Here is a 24,104-nt window from a genome sequence, read left to right as displayed (position 1 = left end):
TTGGTTCTGGGAGAAGATCTCGTGATCTACAGCTAGTCACTGCTAAAGCAGCCTTCAGGTTTCCCAACAGTGCTGCCAAACTCAGCCCTGTCACAGGAGATTTCACCGATCCAGGGGGCCCGAGCATGGATGGGGCCAAAAGTCTTGGTGGGAGGTTTGGGGCAAGGGAGAGAGCTCTTCCCTTTCCCTCCTGCTCCACATGCTTCCTCTGCTACCGTTGACTCTAGCAGGAGGAGTGGGAGCCAGCCTTGCTTTGAATGGGTGCTCTGGCCCATTTCCATTAACATCTTAATATCGTATTTCAGACTTAAAAAAACCATCTAGGTGAGGGATACAACCTGCATCTGAGTAAAATGTGGGAGAGACATGCTGCTCGCTCACTTACGAGGTTATCTCAAGGACTAAGCACAAGTAAAAGCCATGTTTGACCATCTCTACTGGCTCCCTGTAATTCAGTCTTATTCACTCGGGTTGCACTCACCAGGTTGCCAATTTTTCTCACTCAAGATAAAACAGATCTGCCAGTAATTCAGACCAATCCCACAAAGGCATTGGAAGATTGAGATTGAGACCCTGAATGCCCCACAGGACTTAATATTCATAATGAGAAGTTTGACCTGTTCTGGCAGCCAATTATACAAAACAATATATGTGGTTTAATGCATTATTATCAGAGAGAAGGAAATCAAAGCCAAAGTATGATCTCATTCTTCCATATAGTGTATTAACCTATCAAAAGATTTAGAGTACTCTATCACAGAAGTGAATTAATAATTAAATGGAACAAGTCCGGTGCTTTAGCACATTTTATGTTCATACTTTTGCAAGAAGAGGGGTATTAGATTATTTTAAGAAAAAAAAGTAGCTTAACATGGTTAGGAGCTTTAAAATGAGAAACAAAGCCTCCGTAGAATGCAATCCCAGTTACAAAACAATAATTCCTTCCACAGCACATTTTCAGGAGATGTGTTTATTTTTAAACATAGATAATGATACATTCTTCATAGTGTACAGACTTTCTGCTTAACTGTCTATTATTACAAGTTGAATATTAGTTACTTTAACACAAATAGCTAAATACATTGACAAAGACAAATGAAGCCCTAAAAAGAAATTACTGAACATCTGCTATTGTGAACGAGTTTTTCATCTGTGGCTATACTCAGATTGTGTCAATACAAACTTTCAGGCACAACATATTCCCTTGTGGTGGTGCTTTTTCATCTGCACAATAGTTGCATTCATAATTAAATATATGGATTCTTTTAATTTTGATTGTCTAGTTCTGAAAATTTTTCACAAAACAGAAGGTTAAGAATGACCAAACCTGATGCTGATAATGACATTTTGATTGATACTATATGTTGGTGTTTTACACATCTTTTTCCTTTTGCATGTGTTCTTAGTGCTCTGATATATAAACTAAATGAAACAGAAAGCTTCTCTGGGTCTTGAAGTATAAATTACTATGAGTTCCAACCTACTACGACATGAGCAACAAGAAGATAGCACATCCCGATGGTACAGGACACAATCATCATGGGGAAACCTAACCTGAAACAATAGTAAAGGAAAGGAAAGATTAATAAGGATGCAATAGTTTGTTCTCCAAGCAACTTATGAAAAGGAAATTTAAGTTAACCTACACATTCCAAGCCTCAAATATGCTTATAGCAGTGCAAAAACTATGGATGTACTGGAAGTATGACAATGCCTAGGAGTCTAATATTCAAGCTCACATTTCTACTTTTGGCCTATTTAAAAGATAGGAGGTTAAAACTAGCAGAATTTCATTGGTTTCAGGACACCTCTTCCAATTTACTCTGTCTCAGAATCTAGCATGCCCTGTTGTCTTGTTTGTTGGTTTTTTTTTTCCACCAGACAACATGCAATTATACAGGTAAAATAACAATTCTTACAAATTATCAGCATTAGAACAGATTATATAGTGTGTATCACTTCAGATTAGGTGTGTAACCCTAGTATGGCACTTTATAACTTAATCTATGGCTGAAACTCATTAAATTGTTTCCCTGTTGATTCGTAGTCACGTACAGCTAGTATTCCTCTTCTGTACCTCTCACCAGGTTTAACAGACTTGAATATTAATGGACTGTTGGAAATAAACCCTAGGCAGCTGTAGAAATACTAAAACCTTGGTGTTCTATCAAAATAGCTATTTCTTTTTCACGTCAGAATAAGTTTTTCAGACAACACCCAGATTTTATAGCTTTCTTTAGACTGACAAACACAAGCAGCAGAGACATACAACTGGAAACAAAGGTGTGAAGTTGGCCAAGTCCTAGTCTGCTAGATTTGTAGGTCTTCCATATGTGTGAAAAGAAGGGAGTTCTCTGAAACTTAGAGGAATTATTGTATAATACTGAGGGACTGTGAAGAACTACTGCTATGATCACACTCATTTGTTTCATGTTACCAAAATCACAAGGAGAATGGAGGTGAGAAATGATCATGCCACAAACGACCCTTTTTACATACTTTCTTTTGTCAGGTTCAGCCAAGAATTTTCATAAGCCTCATCAAAGCATTCTCTGAAGTACAGTATTTTATTTATTCTCTTCCTTGAAGACCTACTTATTACATCTGGGCATACTAGTTATGCCTTTTTGCCTTGCTTGTTAGGAGCTCTTAGGAAGGTTCCTCGAGCCTGTTCCCCTCTGCCATTGCCTATCAGGGCACTAATGAAGAAATGTCCAGTTAGTAGATGACAGGAGGACACCATTCTCTGAGCTTGGGTATATGAATAGCTCCTTTCTTTAGGAAGCTGCAGCTAGAAGGGACCTCTTGGGTCATTAAGTCTGGCCCCCACTTCCTCAGGGTATGAAACCACTTGCATAAAATGAAAATTAAACTTCTCAATGGCTCAATGCAATCTGCTCTTTTTACCTGCAGCTGCGACATTAGTCTAAACCTTGAGATCCTCATGAGTCATGTTTCTTTCATTGCTATTTTGCTGAAAAGCTGACTGAAGGAGGCATAGATGTGACCAGCAGATCAGAGGTGCTTTCACCTTTAACAGCCATTGGTTCAAGTTACTGACAAGGGAACTTTACCAGGAATGAGGGTTACTGCAAACACAAAAATAATCAGCCCTAACCTATAAAGTTTGCAGAATAATTAGGAAATTAATAGACCCCAAACACTCTAAAGAAGTTGTTGGAATTATTTAGTGAAGAACAAGTTTGTCCATAATGCCTGCTTCATGGCCACACTTGACTCACTATCAAAGTGGGCCCATCTCACATACCAGTAGAAATAGAGGCAAACCAAGAACAAAAGGAAACCCTTAAAAGGCGGGAAACGTACAAAGGGTAAGAACATCAGGGCTGACAGATCATCTCATTTCTGTCTCCTTGACATCCTCCTGAAGAAGTTGGCATGTCCCTGTGTTCATGACCCAATATTGCCTGGCTCCAGAGGCTTTCTCCTTCATTTCTGTGGGATTTGGGACCTGGTGTGCTCGCCACTTCTGCCATTTTGGTAACAGGCATTATTACTGCTATTCTGGCTTCAAAGGCATTAATGTTAAGCTGGTATTTGGACTTGGGAAAAGAGAAAGAGAGTAGAGAGGGGAGAAGGGCCAGCTGTGTCCAAGTGGTGAAAGGTATGAAGAATTGTTAGAAAGGGTCATAAGATTTCATAGCTTTCAAATATTTCCTGAAAAGTCTGAAATGCATTTAGAAGTTTTATTTTTCTTTTTTTGTTCATATGAACATGCATAAATGTCCTGCACATAAGTGTTATTTCTTTTCCAGACTGATTGGTCAGATCTTTGCTTTTGAATGTCTCATTACCTGAAAGAGCTGAATCACTATTCAGTCACTAAACTATGATCAAGCTGATAATATTGTAAAACAGCAGAGCTAAAGCATCTCTTGGAACTACTTTAGAAAAAAGAAAAAACAAATAAATTAATTTGATGGGTAGCCAACTGCTTTTCAGACCCTTTCCTTCCTTCTCTCAGCAATTCCGATCTCTGGCCTTCCCTAATCTCATTTAGATAAAAGTGTCTAGATAGAACAAAAAAGCAAAACCAGCAATGGCTGTAGGAACAAAATAGGATGGCTAAAAAATCCTCCTACATCCTTCAGTATACCTAATGAATGCTCTCTGCAGCTGTATCCACATGACAGGCTGATAAACCAGAGACTGCTACAACTCTCATAAGAAAACCATCTGTTTGACAGAAAACAGAATTTTATTGACCCCGCAGTTAGCAAACGATGAGCTGGCACTGGGAGGAGCGGGGACGGTGCAGTTCTTAATCTGTATTAATGTAATCTAACAAACCTCCCTGAAGAACGCATAGCAGTTCAGTAGTGAATGGCAGTATAACATCTTTGTGAAGACTGGTAAGGGGAGGGAAGGATCCAAAAAAATTCAGAGGCTACTCGACCATCAAAAAGAGAACAGAAAAGCTAGCTCCAGCTTGGAGGAGGTCCGTGCAAGAAAATGGATGAATTATACATGACCACACACAAAACTAAAGGAATTGTGATCATAGCCCCACTACCACAGTGCCAGTCAAATGTGTAGCTGGAGCCAGACACACCCAGTCAGGGGACGACCCTCATTTCATTTAGTGTGGATGCTTGCGCAGGGCACAACTACAAAGCCATTACTCTCATCGCATGGACAATTACCGCTCAACTTGAGGTCTCAATTTCAGGCTCGCTGGCCTAAGCAGTAATGTAATTGGATCAAATTCAATGTGGGATTTGTGTACTAGAGAGAGGGGAGATAAAGCTCAGTCAGTAAGTACTAGTTACTGCAGAGTTAGTTGATTACTTGTGTTGGTTCAGTGTCCTATTACGCTCTTACACTACCCACTGCTCTCCCCCAAAGGAAGATACAGTACCAGTCCCAGGCCACATACAACACCATGTTTAGGTACTTATGTTTTCTTTAGCTTCCTTAGCATTTTAAACAATGTAAACATCATTTCCAGCAACTCTCATTTTCAGCATACTCCTTGGAGTCAAAAAGCACCACATCATTCAGTTGCTCCTGTTCAGCAAAAAGGATCAGCAGAGTTTAGAAGTCATTAAAATCTTTCTCGCGCTAAAACTTCAGATTCACAAGAAACACTAATTAGCATCTTCGGCATAAAAATACATTTTTCTGTCCTGCACTGGGCAGCTTTTTCTTGCCTCTCTCTCTCTGCAGACAGGGACATACCCACTCCCTGCATGGTACAAGAGGTTCATCCACAGCCAGCTCAGGGAGTTTTTACCACTGCAGAGAGGAAGCAAGGTCAGGCCCAAGGAAGGGATGGAGGGCAGGATCTAGCATTCACCCCACTCTTCTCTCCTCCTCTTCATAGAAGAAGCTTACGTGTAAAATTGTGACCTAAATTAAATCGCCCAGCTTAAATATACACAACAAGCAGATGTTAGTTCAGTGTGAGATAGTGAGATCATTTCAAGTGAGAGCCTCAGGGATTTGTCTTGGACAAAGTTTTACTTATTAATAACTTCAGCGATCCAGTAGTGAAAAGCTTGCAAATTGCCCCAACGCGGAAGAGATGTCAGACTCTGTGAGAATAGAACTCAGCATGTTCTTAACAAGTTAAAATGAGAATTTGAAATTAACAAAACGAAACTCTGTGAATGTAAGTGTGAAGTATGTATTAGAAGTCAAATATGGGCATAAAAACAGCAAGGAAAGTGAAACTTTTCACTGGTAATGACCTAGTTATTTTTGATCCTGCCTCACTGCAAGATTTCTGGTCCTGTATTTACTTAGAAGAAAAGGAAACTGGTGTATGATTATTATGATGATGATTATTCTGGGAATAAATCCTATCTACAGATGTGAATATTACAGTTTTCTTAGGTTACAAGTTTATTCAATATTCTTTGCTAAATAATAATAGTGAAGCCTTTGGGGTCTGAATTAAGTTTTCCCGGACAAACTGATCTCCTACAGTACCTTGTAGCTCTATTTTGTGATGACTCAAGAGTCAGCAGGACCCAGGAAGTACAAGACCCAGGTTGAGTGCTCTGTTCCACCTGATTTGCGACATGCTACACAAAACATTTTCACCCATAAAAACAACACCTACAACCATTGCCTTCCTTGACAGCTCACAGCTTACACAGCCTGTGCATCCCTAAGGAGACCTGTGGAAGAACCATGACTCCAAGGAAATGGAGAACCTTCAGTGGTTCCTCAGTGGGAAAACAATGGCAGAAATCTGCCAAGACGAAACCACTGGCAGTGAAAAAGCCCAGTGGTAGCAAGGGGTAAGAGCTAAAAAAGAGTTAAAGCTAACTTCTACTCGTACTTGTATTTGCAATTCAATGCAGAATTTAAACTTGACTGGTGGAGTTTGCATCAGGCTTAAAATTTTGCTTTTCTTGCTTCATATCAGCTTTGTACTGCAAGTTCTGTAGAAAGTATAACCTCAGTTTTGCAGAAAAGGACCTGGGCACCATGGTGGACACCAAGTTGAATATGAGCCAGCAGTGTGACTTTGTCACAAAGAAGGCTAAAGGTGTCCTGGGCTGCATCAGGAGGAGTGTTGCCAGTAGGTTGATTGAGGTGATCCTTCTCCTCTACTCAGCACTGGTGAGGCCACATCTGGAGTGCTGACTCCAGTTCTGAGCTCCCCAGTACAAGAGAGACATGGACATACTGGAGAGAGTCCAGGGAAGGGCCACAAAGACGATCAAGGGACTGGAGCATCTCTCCTGTGAAGAAAGGCTGAGAGAGCTGGGACTGTTCAGCCTGGCGAAGAGAAGGCTCGGGGGGACCTCATCAATGTGTATAAGAGCCTGAAGGGAAGGTGTAAAGAAGACATCACCAGGCCCTTTTCAATGACGCCCAGTGACAGGACTAGAGGCAATGAGCACAAACTGAAACACAGGAGGCTCCCTCTGAACATCAGGAAACACTTTTTCACTGTGAGGTTGACCAAGCACTGGCACAGGCTGCCCTGGGAGACTGTGGAGTCTCCATCCTTGGAGATATTCAAAAGCCACCTGGATGTGGTCCCGGGTAACGGGCTCTAGGTGGCCCTGCTTGAGGGGGATCTCCAGAGGTGCCTTCCAACCTCAACCATTCTGTGATTCTCACCCATCTACTTGTTCCTTTGTTATTCAACACTGGATAAGAAAGCATCATCTGCACACCTGAAGATTGGCATGTCATCAGAAAATAGTTAACAAAGGAGAGATGACAGATAATTCTTCTCATTCTTGGAGAGTGTCTCATCATATGTGATGCTTTGCTCTGGAAGTTTGGTAATCACAAACTCATTTTTAAAAGAACATCTAAATGCCTATGAAAGCAGCCTCAAAAAAGACTCAGGTGTGGGTATACTCAGAAGGTATGTAAGGTTATTTCTGAATGAAAGGAAAGTTACACTTTTTAAGGAAGTGTCATAATTCAACTTGCAAAGTAACTCATTTATATTTCATTCAACAAAGGGGTATAACCACAATATTCATGGATCTTAATAAAAAGAATATATCATAACCCTCATAAACTGAACTCTAGAATGCTGAGTTTTTTAATGGAAGATAGGACAATTTTACTTTGATGAAGAACAGAGCTCAACTGGTTAAGAAAAGTTATATAGGTCTACAAAAGTATACAGTCTAATGCAGTACAGCTCTGCGAGCAATTCTTTTTCTGTACCTCTGCTAGGATTACATAGCAGAGTTAATCTTTTTTGGGGGAGAAAAAGGGGAGAGGACAAAATTAACTTTATAAATGTAAGACTTGCTTGTGAATATTGTAGTTTCTGAAGTTCTCCATATTTTTTTAGATTTATCCAAAATAATTCGTAAATTATTTCTAGTAACATTCTTAGATATATAGCTCATTTTCACTGTGATTATTTGCTGTCAAATTCCCCTATGGAGAGATTTTCTCAAAAGTTTATTTTGACTCTTCGTTCTAATTGTCAAAAAAAGAAAAGTTCGGAATTCCTTGGGAAAAGAAAAAATCTATTTTTATTAGCTCTATTGATTACTTCCCTACTGTTTTTCTTTGGCTTTGGGAAGGAACGGAAAATGAAAGGAAATATTTTTAATTTGGTGTCTGCCTTATTCTCAAAGCCACTAGGAATTTTCATCCTGGTCAGTTTCTCTTTCTTGTTACATCTGTGCTCACTTTCCTGTCATCCTGTTTCTTCTTTCCCTTTCTTTCAATGCAGACTACCTTATGAGTCTCCTGTCATTTTGGTTGTGTCAACTTTTCCATCATTCCAAGTCTTTCACTACTGATCCAGTTTACCTGAAAGGAAAGTATGGACTTCACCAACAGCTTAAAGAAAACAGATTCAAAATGTTTATCACATGCCCATAACCCCTTAAAATCCAGACACCTGTTGTAGCTTAGAAAGCAGGTGGCTAAAACTGCAAGTGATCATTATTTCAACATTAAATTACTGTGAATTTCATATAGTCTGGAATTACATAAAAATTACAGTGTGGTTACCTACTACTTACCATACACAGGAGTTACTCTGTAATTTAAATCACAGAACAAACCTATAATCCTATTTTCTTCTGATTGCTAAAATTATAACAATTTCTCATTATATTCTATCTGGTTTGAATCTATGCCAAGATTTCCCATAGAGTCACTGCCAGGAGAGAACCTGAGATAGGGAAAATCAGACCCTGAGTGAGAAAATGTAAAGGTATTAAGGTTTTGCCTCCCACAGCCTAGAATAACCTCCTAAAGGTGTTTTGTTGTGACCTCAACGCTTTTATGTGCAGAACTAGCAATGAGGCTTTCCTTGGCCTTCCAAAATTCTGATTATCTAAGGAATAAAGTACAGAGTTTCATTGTAAAAGAATAGTTGGTCTCCCAGCTCCACCTGGCAGATTCAGATGATGACTGATAGAATATTTGTTGCAGTATCTGTCTAGGTCTCTGTGGTACAACTGAGATGAAACACAGGACTGTCGGAACAAGTGACTCTCATAAGGACCCAAAAGGTATTCATACATGGGAGCTAGCAACCTTTATGAAACACCATGAAAAAAATTGGAAAACACATCAATTCTAGTAAAAAATACTATAATTGATTATTTAAAAATCAGCAAGACACAAGTTATTAGATGAGAGCTGTATCTGATCTTTCTTTGAAAACTAAACATACAACTCCAATAGGAAATGGTGAAATCCTGCAGAAAACTTCTGTTCTTCTGTGGTTAAAGTGCAGAAAAAAACTGAAAACACAGATAGAACTAACATGATATTTTACTGGGGAAGAGCAATGTAACACTGATAAATTTGTGGAAGTTATTTTTCCCACTATCCTTGTGATTTAATACCCCTTCAAATGAACAAATCTGTATTAATAAACTGACAAAGTGCATAACGTGTTCAAAACCTTGCATCTAGGTGACAAAGTGCGGAAAAAGCAGTAACTTTCCACATTCAGCCTTAAGGGCCCACGGCCGACATAAATAGCCCACATTTAAATGAGAAAGAGAATTACTTCAGTCAAGCTCATTGGTGTGACAGGATGTAAAGGAAGCTACATTGAGACTTTTGCACACGATAAGATGCATTTTACTAAATTTATATAGCCTACTCAAATCCAGATTACCTGGCTCTATAGATTAGGCTTCAGTGGGATATTATTATAGAGATACACACAAGCCAATGGCCTGAAAAATGTCTTAAACTTAAATCACTTTTTTAAGTATAGGAATAATTCCACCCTAACTTAGAAAACATATTTGTGTTTTGCTGGATCAGGAGTCAAATAGACAAATGAAGTGACTCAAGATATCTCATCTGTCATCTCTTCTGGAAGATGTCCAAAGGCAGAAAAGCCAATATAATAATAAGACAATATGATTCCCTTGTGTACCCATCTTTGCTTCACCCATAGAAGTTTTGGCTTTTCTCCATCTATCTGCCCTATGGCGTGAAACACTAGTCAGGGTCTTCAACAGATAACTTGCAGCTTCAAGTAAAAATGTTGTTATTCAACATGAATGATAAAATTACCCAAAGTAACTCACAAGATTGCCCCAAGATAGCACCACTTACTTTCTACCTGACTACTAACATCAAGAGTGAACCAACCATGTCTGAACATGCTGGGCACATCCTTTCCCCAAGATGGCTTGCACCAACCTTCAACCAAGGTGAGAGCCAGGAAAACCGATAGCGAACAAAGCTCAAGCATTGAGGATGGCCAGCTGAGCTTGCTCTCAGCATTTTTCTTTTCCTAAGTCCTGTATAACTGGTATAAACTGGTACAAATGAGAGAGACAGTATCAGGTGGCCATGATAGCCTAACCCACCCAATTTACTCAGCTGAAACTAACTGTCACATACTAGTCTACGGATAAGAGATCACCTGTTCACACTTACACTTGAAGTGGGCTGACCTTAGTTTCCAGAAGGCAGTAATCTTGCAGACATCAGTACAACATTCTGGTTTCCACAGGGGCTAACCAAACCCACGCTTTGATAAACAGAAAGAAGCCTTTGCAAAGATCAGACTATAACTATCAGTCCTCGTTGCCATGGGGAACTGTGCGTTCAGACCCTTTATACTATTACAGCTTTAAACAGATAATTGCAGCAACTCCGTTTCAGTGTTGCTAAATCTCGAGTTTTTAAAAATATCATGTGCCTTTTGTTTTGTTTTAAAAGTATGGGCAAACGCTCACACACTAGCAACTTAAACAATATTTGCATTTACCTCAGAGCACCAGTACTGTATTCCAATGTTGAGAAACAATTGATATCCTGAAAAAATAAATGTTTCCAATACAACAAGATAAATACTAAAATTATTACTACTTACAGAAAAGATCTTAGGTTACAGTACTTGTTTTCCAAATTCCGTTCAACTAACTGGATGGACTGGAATAATTAGGAAACACCTTTCCTCTTTTTTTTGTTCAGATTTTTCCCTTCCAAGATAATCAAAGTTTAATTCACCTCTATTTTGCCTTGTTTTGTTTCTAAGCCTCTATGGAAAACAGAAGAAACTGTGTGCCACTTTTTTATTAGTCATTATATTTTCTACCATACAAAAAGTAGCTTTAGAGATACAAAAGTCCTTCAAGCAACTGGACAGCTTTGTATTTAAGCAGTTTCCCCTAAGTTTTAATACCACTAAAATCTACATATCCCTTTAAAACCTAAACTGCTTTATGTGTACTTTTTCTCAGTAATTCAATCAGTGTAGTCCATTTGAAAGAGTATATTATTTCTTTTTTCCATTAACAGACACTCCCAAGAAACGTACAGGATACAACATTCAAGTTCCAAACTGAGCTGTCAAAACTATAGAAGTTTATAATCAAAGTAATAACTCCATTCTTTGCCAGCTAGTGTTGTTACAACTATTTGAAAACAAGTGATCTTACATGCTGTATGTTGGCAAAAACTGATATATCACAGACTGAATTTTAGCTTTGTCTTTAGTCAGATTATTTTTCTTCATGTTGCAAGGTAATATACTTGATTTTGTTTCTAACATTTGTGCTCCAAAGACACCAAAGAATTGCAAACACAGTATTTGTTGTTACTCCCAATCTGCAGCCAGACAAATTGTTTACCTTTACATTTACCAGAGCTGAGATAAATCCTGCAAACTTAAATTTGCACACCTTCTAGCATATTCTACTGGTAAATTTAGTTTAAATAGTTTCAATCCACATGAGTCTCTGGTCCACTAATGACAAAATTATTGTGGTTTTGTTGTCAAGACTATTTGAGTCCCCAGATAGTCCCTAACAATCCATTACCTGCTGCTTTAATATGAAAGTCCTAGAAGCAGAGTAGATTTTCCATTCATTATTAGGGTAATATCTTCTATACAGACAGACTAGTTCCCTTCATGCCCTACTAAAGTAGGAAATGCCATGATAAAGTGTGGTATAAAGATTCAAGAAGACCTGCTAGTGATTTCTTGAGTTTATCACAACTTCACATCACTCTTGGTTCTATTGTCCTGTATTAACAATATATTTGCTCTCCATATCCTCCAGGCAGACTCCAAAACAAGTTTAGTCCTCAATTTGCTGCTTCTGGTTTTGTTATGAAACCTTCACACCATCCTAAAGTCTAGGAAATGCAAATATATGTAATTGATTCAGCTCCTTAGGAAAGCCATACTTATTCCTCTCTCACATATCTGTGTAATGAGGTGTAGTTGTGAGTCTGAGCTTAAGAAGATTAAAATCATCATGGGTGACTAGAAGAGAAAATCAACGAAGTACGTCTTCTCTGACAGTACTTTAAGAAACTCATGCACTGATTGTGAGTACAACCCTCAGTATTCCTGGCAGTGAATTGTTCTCATGTATTGTTTGAACAGTTCTGATACAAATATTCTACTAATGAGACAGATTTGTGTAAACCTAGTGAGATTTACTGTGCAAAAATAAATGCATTAGGACTACTGAAACAGGTTATGCAATGTTTACAGTTACTGTTTCTGTACTTTATGGAACTATTAATATATTGTAAACTCACTTTTGATGATTACATGCTTTTTCCTTTGCAAAAAAGAAAATTTGAGGCTTACCTACATTTTTATTAAAATACCTTCTTATAACTCAAACCTCTCTGCTATAGAAATTTCTTATAAAATCAAGTGTTTTTTCTAAAGTGTTTCGAAACAAACTGTATCTACAAAAGATTTTTAGACTACATTATTTTTCTACATAGTCTAAACAAACCAAAGATGATGGATATGGCAGAAATTAACTGTGATTTATTTTAGTTCAAAAATATTTCAAATTAAATAACCTTTACTGACTCTGTATTATCTTGCTTTTTCTCAGTGAGAATTCAGGAATGGAACCTTCCTGAATGTTACTTCCATTAACGTCCTTAATCCCAACCCTCACAAATGGTATCTTGGGGCACTTTTCTTAGGGTTTTTTTTTTTTTCTCCAGTGTGCTCTTTTATTTTGATTAAAGCACAAGATAAAAGGAAAATGACATTTTACAGTAGAGATTAATCAGTGAATTCTTTAATAATTTCAACAAAGCACTCTCAACTATTATAAAAGCCCCAGACTTTGCTAAAAAGCCAGATGCTGCATAAGAAAGAATATGTCCCACCCCATTCCCCTCTCCTCTTGCTCCCTGCTTTGAGAGCCCCATTCATGGGTCATACAATGTGATGACAGAGAACTCATGTACAGCAGTTCATCAGAACAAAGGAGCAACGTAATTGAATTTTGAATTAAAAAGTAGAAGGATGTTTCCTGTGTGCTAACAATTATTTTTCGTTATAAACTCAGCAGATGATTCCTGACAAAAGGTTGTTGGTGCTGTAAGGCCAGTAAACTTTCCACCACAAATCCTATGCTTTAGGCCACCCAGTCTAAGAGAAGAGCAAAGAGTGGAGATTTTCATTCCAGCATGGTGTACTTGGAGGCTTCTCTCCAGCCCACCATGAAATGCCAACCAAAGGCAAGCAAGGGGGCAGCTGGAACCTCCCAAGCCCTCTCTGCCATCATGGGGCACTGCAGTGTACAGGGCTTCCTACCCCAGAGAAACCACAAATCTGAGCTCTTATGTGCTCACTACAAGGAAAACTTTTACTAACCACAGGTCTAATTTTGAGTGCACTAGCAAACTAAGGCTAAATAAAGTGAACCCTATTCTAAGTGCACCACTTCCTCAGCATGTTAAAACTCCCATATACAAAGCATTATAAAAATTAATAATATACAAATATACCCATCCGGATTGTCACAGATATATACCAACATTTCTTATGAGATGCAAGAGGAGACCTAACAGATCGACAAGATAGAAGCATAGTATGGAAAGGCAGGTAAGTACCACTAGCAGGATGTTTTAACATGAGCTAGCTACATGACCAGTTTGCAGGTGTTGCAAGTCAATCAGAAGCATCAATCGGAGTTCACTGTCTAATTGTTACAGACAGCAGATAACCCTTAAGGTGCTTCAAATTGAAAGGTCAGAGTTTGCAAAACTCTGGTTCTCAGCTGCTAAAAATGCATGACATTTTCAGAAGTTTCTCTGAGAAAAACCACATTAGTCCCAGTGTTGTCATCTAACCCACACCATCACGAGTGTTACTTAGGTCTGCAGTGGGAATAAAGCTTACAGAGTGACTGAAATTAGGGAAAAACAGGAATAAAATTATTAGTTGGGGTTTTTTTGAATTATAAAGACATTTTACTATCTTCCTATTTTCAACAAGTCTTGAATAATACTGTTGTTCAGCAACTATAATGACTGTCTAATCAAACTGAACATGTTGTAATTAACTAGAAACTTGGTGCTTGATGTAATAACTATATGAAGCTGCAAAAAGTAGGAATTGTTTGGATAACAAAAACAATTTATACCAGCACACATGACATTACACATGTGAGAATTCAAAAACGTCTTGCTTAAAACAAACAACTGTATATGAATTTTATATCATCTCACAGGTGGGACAAAAACAGAAACCGAGTTAATGCAGTTTATTTTTCCAGGTCAGTTTACAAAAACATGGAAATGAGCAAGCACTTCACTAATTCTTCTCATCTTACAATCATCTCTACTTGGCTGAACCTGTTCCCTTATCAGACTCCCCTTCCACCCTCTTCCCACCAACTCACTTATCCCCAGCTTAAAACGCATGGTTTGTCAGAACAGGGCTATCTTCCACCCCGCTATTTACGAGCTCAAACCCCATTCCTGGGCATACAGCTCATACTCTGAAATGAATCACCTTCTAAAAGTTATTTATCTCCATTGACTACAATGAGAGCTGGGTGTGGAAATGAAGATATCAACACTGTAGAATGGAAAAGTGAGGTGAGATGAATCTTTCCTTTACTGACAAGCAGCCGTATGAACACTGGAAAATAATGAAGCCTTATTTCTTACCAATTTGCATCTTAAGTTTGATTGACTTTCTGTCTAAGTAGAAAGCTCCAGCTGAAGCTTTCTTCAATAACTTATAATGACATTCACCTGCACGGACTTTTTCAGCATGTGAAGTGTGGGCTCAGACTGCACTTTCCCTCAATGGTAATACTGATAATGTTTCTTTTCCTGTTCCCAGCCACTGACTTTGATGAAATTTCAGGGATTTTAATTATATTTGAGAAATCAAGCACCCTTTCCTCACCATCCTCTCCCCTGTCAAAAGTGTTTGAAGTTGATAGCACACTCAGGAGTTATTAGGTGGGAAACACACAGACACATTCACAGCAGTATGATTGCACAGGAAACCAGATGAAAAGTTGGGCTTTGATGGAAAGAGAAGAACAAAAACCTTTTCAAAAGTATTCTTTTTTACTAAAACTTAATTGTTACAAGTAGCTAACTGATCTTGAGATGTGCCAAAGGCTTACCTTGATATAACTCAAGAATGATTAGAGAAAGGGATCTAGCTTTGCATGTGCTTACATTATATAGTTCTAGTCTTCAACTTAGTATCAGAATGCTTATAGGCGTGGGAAGGTAACAGGGGGGAAGAGAAAGAAATGTGAAGTTAGAAGTCGGTATGAATTAGCATACATTTTGATTTGCAATTTCATGTAATCCCTAAGGAATTGTTAAGTTGAGTAGAAAAACTAAAATTCACTTATTAAGTTATAAAAAAGAAAATTATTATCGCAATTCAATTGTAAATGTCAAGGTGATCTTAACTAGTGTGCTGCTGTTGACACTCCCACAGTATCTATCTCAGACTTTAATAAAAAATAGAAAAGCAAAGTTCCATTTACCAAAATATTTTAAAGCAGCTGTATGACTTAATGAATGATCTCTAACAAAATTAAAATAAAAGGAGCATTTTAATCAGTTTACTACTCAGATGTATACCTACTCAACATGAAAATATTGCTTAAGTAGAGAATAATTTATCATTATTCCTCAAAGAGATAATACTTCTGCATGCAGTGTGTATTCTGAACAGTTACATATTCTGAATACTGTTCAGAAATCTCACAAAGCCAAAAATTAGTATTCAAGCAGTGTACCTCATAACTTAAAAGTCCAACTATTCTTATGATGAAGAATAATATCTGCCAAAAGACAAAGAACAAGTGAGCCGCTTGTCTGTCTTGGTTGAAATTATTAAACATGAAAAATGTATTTGAAGGCTTTTTCTAAATGCAACTACATCATTAGTTTGCACCAAATATACCATGCTCTGGTAGTTACAATGGAAATAAACAACTTGCACAAGTGTCACTGAAGTAATTTATTTAATGATAAGCTTCAGCACATATTTAGTATTTCAAATTCTTCTATGCATTGACATACTAATTGCTGGCACTTCAGAATACACACTGACTAAATATACTTTGTGTCAGAAGAATGTACTCAGTAGATTTTCCGTACAATATTAAAAACATGGGATAGTCTTAGTAACCATTTAAGTAAGGATACTTATTCTGCAGTCTGACTAGTACAACGACAGAACATCAAAGTCCATGTAAACATTTGAAGCAAATGCGGATTTAACCAATGGCTTTTTGAATGTCAATGTACCAGACATAATACTTCTTTTCCTTGGTATGCGTGTAAACGCATTTATGGCAGGGAAAGGAAATTAGTTTACACTGCAAGTCAAAAAGCCCTGCAGGGACAACAAGAAAGATATACATTACCTTCTGCCTACTTCTCCTTGTAAAGAGCATAAATCTTGTGCAATATTCACAGCATCTGGTGGTGTCGGCTCTACTCTCTAATACAGGTCATGTAGTTCTCCTCCATGTTAGTGTATATATGTATCAAAAAATAGGATTTTCCTCAACTAAGCTGTAATATAAGCTACTACAGTCAAGCACAGATTTAATTTCAGGCCTCAGCTTGGCCCTCAACCTGTTTTTTTTACTTCAGTCAGTGACAGAAACTTTAAGAATACTTTATAATACCAGAGCATTTCGTTTTATTGCCAACAAAATCACTCACACTGAAGTCCACTCCACTGACCTAAGTGAAATCCAGGAGCAATGTTCCTTCCTCATCTTCCAAGCAGAGTCACTCGTTTTGACACAGTTGCCTGTACTATTCTTGGCTTTGGAGGCCGCTTCATCCTCCAGCTCTCCTCTGATCTCTCTTTATATGTGCATCTCAATGTCCTCTTCCTGGAGCAATGCTGTCCTTGATCCTCTTCTTTCTCTTCCCCTGTCTCCTGTCTCTGGGTAATTTCACCACAGCCTACATACAATTCAGCAATGGCCCCTGTGCTGACAACTCGCTGATCCTGATCCCTCCAATTAAGCTAACCTCACTCTCTTCAAATCAAAGTTCAGTACACTCTCTGCCAGGTCTTTACTGATACCTAGCTATCAGTTTACTCCCCATGCCAGCCAGCACTGTTCTCATTTTTTTTCCCCTGCAAATCTGTCCATTTATTTCCTTTCTCCATAGCACTACCATTGTACTCCTTACCTTCACACATCATTTTAGTCAGTTTGGATTCACATCTTTGTTCACATCCAACCTCAGTTTCTCAATGTCCTTTTTGGTCTCAAGAAATACCAAGGATTAATCTCCAGCTCCAAAAGTTTGATCATTGCAGGGCTCTCTTTGCATACCTCCACTAGCTCTCTTTTGATGAAAGCAGAAGCTTTGTCAACTTTCATAGACTAGCACCTCGTTAATTATCTGTTTATTCACAGTGCAATGTTTCCAGCTGCATCTTGGTGTCAGCCCTCATCATCATTTGTCATATTTCACGTTAGTACCTTACTCCCACGATGCTTCTAGCACTGACAGGGATCCCCTACAACTGCCTGTAACATCCCCTTGACAGTATTCCTTCATTCCATTTTCCGCTGGCACAACTGGCAGTACACAGTCATCACTGTGGTCTCAGTATTACATTTCTTTGTGTTTCTCTCTCAGTTGGACTAACACCACCTAAAATGGAGTGTCCAGAGCCAAGGCACCCTGAGCTAGGCAGCAGTCCTTGCAGTTACCAAAAAGAGATAGGCACTTATATGCATACATCAGCACTGAGGTGCCCATCTATCTTCAGATCAACTTGCACATTTTTTTCCATAATACTTAGAAAGTCTGATAAAAGAGGTTACTTCTGTCTACAAATCTTGTGCTTGCTATGTCCCCAAAACATGTAGCAACGTCTCCCAACAGTACAAGCACAGGATGAGAACAGAGGTCCCATACATATAAACACAAAAGGTCAATTATTCATAGCTGAAGGACAGCTGCCTTCAGGGCCAGGCAGAATTGGGTTTAGGGCATAATAAAGAGAGCAAAGAAGATGTATCCAGTGTGTGTAAAACATCATATGTATGGTTAATATGCAAAGGAGGTAAGAAGAAGGTATAAAAAGAGCCACAGCTCCAATACAAATTATAGCAAATGAAGAGCAGAAAGAAAATCGCTCCAGCATGGGATCCCCCGCATCTGATCAATGCCACTACTTGTTTGGAGCAGGTCTTTCCTCACCTTTGGTAGGGAAAAAGATTTGCTCTTCTGTTTGCCATCCACAAAGTTTTGCTGCCACACCTCCATAATCATTTGTAGCATATTATCTTTTACTATATAATTGGACTAAATAAACTACAGTTCTGAGATGTGTTTTCTGTTCCAGCCTTCTAATTTGATACAGTTACTGACATTTGACTGCTAAGCTAATGTCCATGCAGATATAATATGACATCTATCATAATCTTCTGCTTACATTGACCACATAAGAAGTACAAGGTAGGTTAAACAACTCACTTTAGTAGCCTAAATTAGCATACTGTTTGTATTTATTACTACTGAATGATCTTAGATTATAAGTTGGCTGGACACATACCATGTTTTTGATCTGCGCTTTTACAGTGCCTCTCCTTTTTACTGTGCTGGGCTTTGGCAAGAACTTGGCTCTGTGGTAGCAGCAACTGCACAAATCGGCACAACAAACCCAGGTGGAGTAGGCAGCTCTGAGCTGAGAACATGCACATTAACACATTAATCCTCATGAAACTACCTGCACAATAAACCCACCTTGTCCTAGCACAGCATAAATCAGAAGCACAAGGTGTTTCCAAAGGAAGCCAAAAGCAGTGCTTACCAGAAGAAACATGGTGGTCTCCACAAACTGAGTTGGAATCAAAAGAACAACAAAATATTCTGCAATACTGAAAGATTTTGCCTTGACTGTTTCAGTTCACAATCCTGACAATCAAGAGCAAATTAGCTACTAAACATTCTTCTAGCCTCAAAAACTGATAGATAACTCCTACAGTCTGGGGAAGTGAACTTCTGTTACATGAATTTATATACCTGCATATGATTTGGTAATGTATGTTTCTGTGAATAACACTTAAATTAAACAAGCACTGAAAGAAAAAAAGGTGGTATCAGCAACCAACAGAAGCAGATATTGTTAGATTAACCAGGTCACTTTGGTCCCAAAGCTAGACAAACGGCCCAAGAGCCATTTGCTGTTTTATAAGCAGCTTTGTAGTCATCTATCAGCAAGGCACAGCTCCATCTGGCAGAAGACAATTTCTTGCATTAGATTTCTTGTATCACCTCCTGGTTTATGCCATATTACTGAACTGTCTCATAAACTCTGTATGTAATCCAACAGTGCCTATAGTGATAGCACAGACTCTAAATGCTTGCATTAAGAAAAAACATGTCCTTTCGCAGTTAGAGATAAAACAAATGTACACAAGATTCTGGAAATATCATCAAACTGCAAGAAAAATATTTTTTTTTTGTTCAATACTATCATTAGCGCGATGCAGATTTGCTCCATAAATGCCCAGCTTTTAAAGAGCCATGAGTGACAGCTGAGTTCATCAAAAGCGCATGGTCTGGTCTAGTTCTGCCCTCCTCCAAACTCTCTGAATAATGCCCATTAGCTTCAACTGAGACCTATTAGACCACCAATGTATACTTTCAGCAATCACAGTCCTCACTGTTTTGTTTTTAGAAATGAGACAGGATCAGCCTTGGCAATAATAACAACAAAACAAAACCAGTTCAGCCTCTGATATTCCCATCTATCTCAGAAACAAGGCTAAGAGCAATGGTGTGTGACATAGTATGACAGACTGACAGAAAGTTAACGATTAACAGGTGACCCGTTACAAGAAGGTATATGTCCCAAACAGTGATGGAGCAGAACGATCTCCATGACAACAGGTCTGGCTGGGCAGGATGTGGGTGAGGAAAGGAGCTCTGTGGAGGCAGGGTGGCCTTACCTTGGGCCCATTCCCTCCCCACCCTCATATGGTAACCAAAAGTGACTTTCTGCTTCATTGCAAGCAAAATGCATATAATGGGTAACATCCATGCATATGCAAATGAAGATTATCAAGAACATGTAAAGTTGCATCATACTAGAAAGTGATTCTCCACCTAAAACATCAACATGCAGAAACCCAGGGGCAGAGCCAGAGATAAGAGTACAAAAGAAGAATAAGAGAGAAGAGCAGTTGTGATTACATTGCTAGAGCTGATCAAGGTCAGGAACATCTGCATTACACTGAAGTCACTTGACAGGTTCTGGACTCTGGGATTCAGGTCCAGATTCATCCACCCAAACTCAGGTGCCTACTACGTAGACATCTACATGGGAGTTGGCTAAGTTGTCACTGCAGTCAGTGGAGACCCAGCCCATTCAGTAAATGAAAACTGCAGAGGTATCTATCTCATTCTGCTCTGATATCTGTACTTGGTAAGGTAAGGAGCTTTTTAGAGAGAGTCAAAAAACTCCTGAGGAGAAAGAGATTTTTTTTTTTTTTTTAATTCTTTAAATACGACTGACAAAGTTAAACTCGGAGGTATTTATCTCAACTTTCCCTATTTTTCTACAGTTAAATTATGCCCTCCTTCCACTATGAGTTTGCATAAAGATGCATAAAGCACAGACTCTCTCTTTATAAAAAGACACCTTTTATGGCAGTGAAATTAAATGATAAGCCAGACCAGCGTATTCTCTCCCACTGTCACCACATCCAAGTGCCCCTACTATTATCTAAGACTTACTTGCAAAGCAATCTCATTAATCACTCATCTCTAGAGTAGTAAACAACCCTTTTAACCCTTTCAAACTTGGGTATTCAGGCTCCTTTTAAAGAAATAATGTCTTCATTTTATAACTCTACACATCAGGGATTTTCTTGTGTTTACTGTGAACTACATACTTCCTGATCTTCTGTGATATACCTAAGAGGCACTTGAATTGCATGAAGACCAAAGATTTTCTGGCAAACTTTCCCTGGGCTGCTAAATTAATTGTATATTCATATAAAGTAGTAGGGTTTAGGTCAATTCAAGGAATTATGCATGCGTTAGCACAGTTAGAAAAATCAGCTGTTAAATGGAAAGCTAGTTCCAATCTTAACCACTTCGGCCTTACACTTCCTGCATCAAAAGTTCATGGAAAATAAAAATGAAATCCTTTTTTGGATAAATCCTGATCCATACTACTAAAAATATTTTTTAAATACGTATTAATTGCTTGCTAGAAAAACAGCCCTATTTTATTTCTAGCTAATGAACTATAAATATGTCCAACAGACTTTGCTTTTAATTAGACAAAATGTTTTAAGAAATGAGATGCCAAATTGAAATAATAAAACAAAGTTGATATATTAATGTCTTCATTAGATTCTCTAAGGATATGTTTTCCTTCAAAGCTGGTCTATAAACAGAGGTTATTGTCAGAGATTCTAGAATGAACAGATGTTCTCATTTCAGATAACCATTTTTATAACCCAAAATAGCACAGCACCTAAACAGCAAAACATACTTTGTGGACACTAGTACATGGAAACCTTCCCAGCTGAAGCAAATTTTAAGGAAATTTTTAAAAAACAAAACCGGCTGAACAGGCAATCATCATAAATTATACATGCTAAACTGCAAATTCAAGATTTACTTTATGAAGAGTCAGCACTAGCAACTGCAAAAGTGATACAGAAGGAAACTACTATATGAGGAAAAAAAATTCTCTTCTTATTGACTAACAATTTCCTTGTTCTTGTGGAGCATTTTAGGAGGCTATTTGAGGAGGCCATAAAGCTAAAATATTACTGAAGGAATAATTAGACAATTTTTATGCAAAACCCACCAAACAAAATATTTCACTGGTGTGGCCAGAACACCACATAGGGAAAAACATTTTTAAAATCTCATGTATTTATATTTTTGGCCCCAGCCTAGAAAAATACTTAAACCACTTGTAGCTTTTTATTTTAATGGACTATTCCTGTGCTTAGGACTAGGCACATTAGTGGGCAACTATGGGATCTGGAACTTTTCTTGGGTTTCTGCGTTAGTGTGAATTTGAGTTATGAAGACAGATGATGTCATATGATCTATATGACTAAGTTCATGAGAACAGAACAAAAGATTGATTTAAGATTTACCTTTGACTTTCAGCAGCGCTTGTGTTGAGTGGACTTGCTCTTAATTTCAAATTCTTCCAATTTGTGCTTCAGTCACTGTTTTCATAAATTTTGGGTCTTATGGAAATATTTCTAATTATCCTGGGTTTAATAAAAGCAGTCTTCATTGAGGTCACAACCTAGAATGACTCTTGTGATCCTGAACTATCTGTAACAAGTCTTGGCAACAGTAAAAGTAAAGAAAGATCACAGGTTATGTCATGAAGACCCCGGGAAATAACAGGACAGTATTTGATTTACTATTCTTGCAGCAGGAAGTTTTTGATAATTCTAATGTTAAATGTCAATTAAATCCCTAACAGCTTTGCCATTGGAATACATATCTGTACATGTGTAAAGATAGAATGTGTTCCCTTTTAACAAACATCATGCTTCTATGAATTCTGTGATCTGTGACAAGTATCAGCACATACATAAGAATATTTCTATTTTAAAATACTGTATCATTTTCAACAGGAATTTATTTCTCATAAGAGAAAAAAAATCAGCTGCTTTCAATGAAGTACAAAGTTATAAACAAATAGTCATATTTATTGGTGAAATCTGCAAATATTAGGTTCATATCTGAGGTTTAACTGAGTAGACGATCCTCATCTAAGGAAAAATAATAGACCACTCCTTTAGGAATTTAACAAGGGATATAGGAAGCCAGACACAGAACCATTAAAAAGGAAAGTCAGGGTAAAAAGTGTAAGATTATTCTAAGGCTCATGGAGAAGAATTCTTCTGGGACCACAGGTGTCTCCATGAGCTATAAACTTAAACAGCTAATCTTGAATTTCTTGTGCAGCAAAAATTCCCACTAGCCAATAAAACTTCAAGGTTCCCATTTTATGCATGATCAGACTTGAAGATTATGTCTGTCAACAATTCATGATTCTTACAGAAGTTATTCTCATCAAGTTTGAAATTTGTGGTAGGTATGCATCATGAGGTTTTATTTTAACATGTTCTGGTCTAAATCTGATAAATGCAGAACTTAAATAAAAATATGTTATGTGACAACAGAAGCATGAAAATATATTAAAATTTTTTTCCTGGGATGAGAATTTTAAGGTGAAGCAAACATAGCAAAAGGGTTATTTCCAACAGACTAAATGGCTCAGCAGTAAAGAATTGTAGGTTGTTAAAGAAGTATACTTTACATTTGCGAATGCAAAAACATGTCAGTGTCCTTCCATTTTTACTTCCTAAATACACTGGACAAATGATGCTTGCTTGGTGCACATAATTTTTTTTTGTGTAAAGTGAAATACAACGACTGTGAGTGGCCACCTAAGTAACCACACAAAATCTTCAGCAAGACTGCACCAATAAGGCATAGTAGGAGAATCCCTTTCAAGTCCCCGCATTCCCAAGAAATCATACCTTGTTCAGCATGTGGCTGCACTCCCCTATGAACTGCCCTTTTATGGTCATTCTAGTGTTTGGGGGGAAAGTGTACATGGAGTGAAAGTGCTATGAGGGAAGGAGAGCCCAGCCCTGCTGAAGCCCAGGTCCTCACCCTGCAGCACCAAGGAGAGCGCCTTCAGGGCTGCCCTCTGCTCCCCTGCCAACCAGACCCAGCGACCCGACCTGGCATCTTCAACGCACGAACCATAACCAGACCATCTTCAGCCCCGAAACAGCAGGTGGTTGGCTAAAGAACGAGGATACCATCTAAAATCCCTTTCATTTATTTAGTCAGATGAAATGTAGATTTGAACCTGGCTCAGCCAGATCCTGCTG

General features: G+C 38.2%; 1 protein-coding gene across 1 annotated transcript in view; it reads right to left on the bottom strand.

Annotated features, from left to right (window-relative positions):
* Window positions 1–1,466: 1,466 nt before the first annotated feature.
* OCA2 (oculocutaneous albinism II) overlaps window positions 1,467–24,104 on the bottom strand; it is a 170,448-nt gene continuing 147,810 nt past the window's right edge. The window contains exon 23 of the mRNA XM_009701983.1: window positions 1,467–1,554. Coding sequence (XP_009700285.1) covers window positions 1,467–1,554 — 88 coding nt within the window. The remainder of the gene's footprint in view (window positions 1,555–24,104) is intronic.

This window comes from Cariama cristata, unplaced genomic scaffold, assembly GCF_000690535.1.
Source record: "Cariama cristata isolate BGI_N322 unplaced genomic scaffold, ASM69053v1 scaffold5186, whole genome shotgun sequence".
NCBI lineage: Eukaryota > Metazoa > Chordata > Aves > Cariamiformes > Cariamidae > Cariama > Cariama cristata.
The sequence above is the reverse complement of the archived record's forward strand: the minus strand, read 5'-3'. Positions and strand labels throughout refer to the sequence as shown.